We start from the raw sequence: 5,694 nt of genomic DNA, 5'->3' as shown, positions 1-5,694 counted from the left end.
AATATTGCTCCTCTAAATGCTCCTAGGGAAATTGAGTCAATTGTCGAGAATGGGAAGTGCCGCATATACTGGAACTTTATATTCTCGACAATTGTTTGTGTTACTCACTCGAGGCCTGACATGGTTCTTCTTGACTTCGAGAAGCGAACCATGTTCGTTATCGGATTTTCGGCACCAGCTGACAAACACATCATAACCAAGGTGAATGAAAAGAAAGAGAGGTATCGAGATCTTATAAGGGAGTTGCAACGATTGTACCCGGAATATTCTGTTAAGCTGATCGTCCTTATCATCGACGCTCTTGGAGGTGCCAAGCTTTCACTTGCTAATGGCCTAAAAAGCATCCCTGCGTGTCAACAATATGCTAGAATACTTGCGGGAGAAATGTAGAAGGCGGTTGTCCTTGGGTCGCTCCGTGTTCTTAGGGTGCACGAGGCTTTTGCTGGATCATCGTATTGATTCTTTTACAGACTGTAACTACCTATCTCACGGTCGTGAGACGTGGTTGTGGCTGAAATTTTACGGCGATTTCGCTGGGAGCGGATGCAATTTTCCAGATTAGCACCCGCTCCCGGCGAAATCCTGCGGTTGTCCTTATGACAAATTTTTAATCATATATAGAAGTCAGTGTGAGGTGACCCTTATTTTTCACAATGACTCAAGGAATAAAAATCACTTCTAACTTTTAAAGTTCAGTCATTTGAAGACATTTCTGTGGGCTCTAAAAAACCACTTCAGAAGTAAAAAAAATAATAAGAGTTTCATGCCAAAGTGAGGATTACAATCAATCAAAAAACGATGTTTTCATCCAACTCAATATAAATAATTAGTTTCAATTTCAAAACAAATTAAAAACTGATAAGATAAGACTTATTTCACGATTGATGGGAATAGTAGAATATATACCTAGGCAGGAAAGTTGAACTTTATACGAGGGTACAGAATTTAAGTATAAAACAACTTTACTGTCATGGATCATACGATACATTATCTGACATATGCAGAATAAGCGCTCTTTTTCTACATAATAGCGCTTGTTTGTACTACGTACGCACGCGCGTGGGAAGACGTTATAAGTCCAAAATGCACTTCGTAGTTTAACGTAGTTTTAAAATGAATTCTTCTCAATCTTTTCTTTCACTTCTCACTCACTTCTTCTACCTTGCTGTCAATTTACGTGTCGCACGTCACGGTACAATGAAGTGATATTTCACTGCTGCTCCACGGGCAGGAAAAGTGCGTTTATTCTGCCTATTTCAGATAAAAACATTTTAAAAAAACATTTTGTACAAACTTGTAATACTCGCATACATACGGGCACATAGACGCGCACGCATTAAACCAGATGCTCGGGGGCGAAAATATAATTTTTCAAAAAATGTTGACATTCCAAGTAACCTATTAAATAAGTTAGTGTCAATTCGTAAATGACTAGTCATTGTAAACCAAAGAGCAAAATAATTTTGGAAGAGAAATTTAAAATAGTCGATCGCGTCAAAAAAAGGAGACGGCGTAATCGATATAACAAGAGAAATCAACACTCACGTTAGTAACATTTATAGGTAAGGTTTAAATTGAGAGAATATTTTTACAAATTTTTATTGAATATGCTTTAATTTATTCATAATATTTTTTACAAAAAAAATAAAATAATTTAAAACTTAACATTACAACAAAATTATTTTATATCTAAACACTTAAATGCCTATCCAGAGTTCTCAAACTTTGAACTTTTTACTAAATAAAACTTGTAACAAACCAGGAACTTTTTTAGAATTCTGCCAAATTAGCATAATAAACTCTGAATATTATCTGCTACTTGTTTTCTCCACTGTCAAGTTTTGACATTAACTTTTTTGAAAAGATTCAATTTTCTTCAACAATCACATATGACGATAAATCACAAGGGAAGTCAGATTTTGTACGTGGTGGGGGTTATCACCTAACACGAATCAATGGTTGGATAATCAACATAATTCTTTATCCGAAACAGAGCATTTCAGATAGATTTTTTATCTTATATACAGTGAAAAGATACATTTCTGTCAAAAACGTTTTTTCTATAAAAAAAAAGCAATTATTATACTATGCCATGTAAGTTTCAATACAATATAAACCTAAATGAACTTTATATACTGTTTTTAGCGAAAAATTTGGTGAAGATTATGCACAGAAAATGACTTAATAGTCGATTGGAATTGAAATACGAATTCTAACCTAACTTACAGGTCAGACCATTTATGTAGAAATGAAAATACATCTTTCAAATTGTACCTACTCGTTCTAGTTCTGGTTTTTGGCACAAAATGTCGTATCACAGTTTAACCATTCCCATATTTTTATTAGATTAAAAAGAATATAACACTGAATATTCCAAAAGAATAAACACTGAATATTTCTTGTTGTTTGTCAAAATGGTACGAGTAATTCTAAACGAAATAGAGTTATCTCGTTATAGCTTGAGTCTAATTAGGCTCAAGCTCTAACCTCAAAATTGATTCACCTCATTTTAATTAATAAATACTAAAATGAAACATTTTTTAGATACTAAACGCTGCTCCCTTTTTTAAATAGAAGTATGTATACAGAGAGTACTTCACTCGATTTCTACTTTTTTGGTTTTGCTTCAGTTTTAGTTTTATTTAAACCTTATCCAACCTGAGCACTCGAAAATTTAATTTTACGCAGAACTGATTAAGGCTGTTGGAGTGGGGTCTACAAAAATGGCGAAATCTGTGAAGCACTCGAAATTTACAAATAAAATTCAGGTTTCAGATCTTAAAAATACACTTTTAAAATTTTATATATCCCGAAAGGGGTTTCGCGGTAACTTGTCGAGGTAGGCTTCCTTCACAATTCATGTTCTTGCTACACTATTTCACTATCACTTTTTAGCAGCTAACGTATTTTTTTCTAAAAACCAGACTTAATCCATGTCCTGCCACAGGGAAACCCCTTCCGGAGTCTAAAAATATTTTCAAAGTACACTTTTAAAACCTCAAAATCGAATGTTATTGGTAAATTTCAAGTGCTTCACAGATGATTTTTGTTGTGGACCCCTCCTACCGAAAGAAATCTCTGAGTATACTCTAAAGATTCTCTAGGGTCAGAGAAGCTCAGAGAAATTCTCCGCAGGCAATCAGGTAGATTTATTCAAAGGTCCAGGTAGTTCTTTGAAATGTTTTAAAGGCTTTAAAATGTCCTTTCCGAAATTGAAATACGATCATAAATAAAAATCAGAGACTGAAATTGAAACAAGAATTCGATCATAAATAACAAGCAGAGGGGCTATATCAATAGAGTAGCCGACACTCAAAGGTCCTTTGTTAAGCCTTCGGATTGAAATTTAGAAGTAGATTTTTTTAAATTTCAGAGTTAACATCCTAAAACATAAAAATTCAGAATCTACGGGATTCGATGATTTCAGATATCTACCCTTTTTTTTAATGCTTAAAATTAGAATTAATACGTTTCTCGTAAATGGAATGAGATACGCCAAAAGACAACATTTTTTAATTCGACTAGAAAATGGTATATTAGCATATAAGTTATAATTATGAATAAGTATAAAGAGAAAATTCATCAATTAAAAGAAGTGTTAATAATTTGAAGTGAAATTTAAAAGGGGAGAGTCGGATTAGCGACGCCCAACTACTGTAAATAACTCTGCCCGCCTGGTATGTGACGAATACAAAAGGAACATTATATTACCGTCGCACCGCTCTTAAACGGGCCACTAAAAGGACCTTGAAAAGGACCCAAATCTCTCAGACTATCTCAGAGACTTAATTGTTTCAAATCGACTCTGCTTATAGTCTCAAATGGGCCAAGCTATTTCGCTAGAGAATACTCAGAGATTTCTATCGGTAGGGTCCAACAGTCTTAAAGTAAACAATTCTTCCCTCTGTATACACACTTCTATTTTAAAAAGGTGTACCACTTCTTTAAGGGCATGTGATACTTTCTCGTGTGATAAATCGGGTTCAGTGCCTTAGACTTTTTTTGCACAAAAATGAAATTCTTTTAGAATTGAATTCTGTATGCTATAAGATATTATAACGGACGTCCCCAACTCTTTTTATAAGGATAATAACAAAAAAAATTATTTTGCTAAATAAAAATGTTATGCATGTTCACTATTTTGAGGCTAGGAACCGTTTTCAACTGTCATTCCGATAATGTAGGTCTCTGTCATACCGATTATGAAATAAACTTTTTTACTTGTTTACAACCATGGTTAGTCCCGAGACACTAGTCACTATGCTTTTTTGCTTGTCCCAAGTTTCAGCCAAATAGAGTGCGTAATTTGGTCGTATAGCCGAAGAGAACTGTAACACATGCAACTTCACAATACACATTAATCAAATTTAGGAAAAATAAATTTTTTAAATTTATTCCGCAAACGAAGAGTTCGGGGACGTCCGTTAGGATGTTCGCTATCATGACCTAATTTTTGAAGACAAAGTCTTTATTCTTGTAGGAAAAAAGCCAAGGGAACCTAACACTAGTAAACTCGATAATTTTCTAAGTATCACATGCCCCTAAAGAATATTTAATGCTAATAGTTATTAAGTACAATGAGGCAATTTATTTTTAAGGTTAGGGCTTGGATCGACCAGAATCAAGATGATATTAATGATTTTTGATTTTTTATTCCAGCCATCCGTAATATTCAATTTTTTAAATATATGCAATGTTAGTGTAATAAATTTGACAAAAGAAATCAAAAAGGAAGCTTGTATTCATTAATTTGTAGACGAATTTTTTTAAAAAGTGTATTAATAAATGTTTTATTTTTCAAAAGAGGGTAGACTAATTTGATAATTATTTAAAATGGTCTTTTTTTGTACTCAACTTTCTCCTACATCATAAAACATATTGCCATTATAAATTTTTTCAACCTACAAAGAATAAATCTTTATTCTATTAGTAACCTATGTTGAATGACTAAATTATATACTTTTTTTAATACGAAACTCCATTTGCAAGCAAATTATTAATAGAAAAGTGTTGAAACTTTAAATATGGAAAACAGTGGGCCGATGTATTGAATCATTTATATTAGATTTGGAATAGCTGAAACTAATAAAACAAGCACGATCCAAACAGTCCAAACAAAACTTCTCACTTCGGTAAATGAAAAAATCGCTACAATGCACATCTGGATATTTTCAACGAGACTTCTCTTGAACTTACGATTTTAAGTAATACAGTGGGTTATAGACAAAACTATTATAATTGAAATTTAATGTAAACTAACCCTCAACATCGCCATCTCAAGATTTTCACATATCCTGCGACCTGCCGAAGTAAAAATACCACCACTCCACAGCAGGGTTGTGTAGTGACGCGTCACTCGAGGTTTCTGACGTATTATACGTACAAAATGTATTATACGTAAAAACCTGTAAAAAACGTAATAAACGTCATAAAAATGGTGGAGTCGGATAGAGCATAGTATGAATTCACTTTTTTGAATGATGCTTATTTGTACCGACTTACACTGTTGTTGTTTATCAGAACTTTATTTGACATCAAAATATCACCAAGAATATCAAAACTGACACCACTCATTTTAGAATGATTATTTTGACTGCTTTCGTGTAATTGCATCAGGTTTTCTTCTAATGCGTTCATAATTATAACGCACTTTTTTCTGAAAGAAAGTTTTGAAATCAGCGAAAATCCTTGGAT

At 33.2% G+C, this 5,694-nt stretch overlaps 1 protein-coding gene across 5 annotated transcripts in view; it reads right to left on the bottom strand.

Moving 5' to 3' along the window:
- Positions 1–5,332, bottom strand: part of LOC117168747 (cullin-5) — a 203,164-nt gene extending 197,832 nt beyond the window's left edge. The window contains exon 1 of one of the 5 annotated variants that reach the window (XM_033354491.1): positions 5,261–5,332. In XM_033354491.1, the coding sequence (XP_033210382.1) occupies positions 5,261–5,275 (15 nt within the window). In that variant the 5' untranslated portion in view covers positions 5,276–5,332. Of the gene's footprint in view, positions 1–5,128; positions 5,177–5,260 lie in introns of those variants that run through there. The other 4 variants (XM_033354495.1, XM_033354492.1, XM_033354493.1 and 1 more) reach the window with 4 other exon arrangements.
- Between the last annotated feature and the right edge of the window lie 362 nt (positions 5,333–5,694).

The sequence above is a fragment of the Belonocnema kinseyi genome, chromosome 3, assembly GCF_010883055.1.
Source record: "Belonocnema kinseyi isolate 2016_QV_RU_SX_M_011 chromosome 3, B_treatae_v1, whole genome shotgun sequence".
In the NCBI taxonomy this organism is placed as follows: domain Eukaryota; kingdom Metazoa; phylum Arthropoda; class Insecta; order Hymenoptera; family Cynipidae; genus Belonocnema; species Belonocnema kinseyi.
Note: the sequence above shows the minus strand (reverse complement) of the source record. Positions and strands in the feature narration are given on the sequence as shown.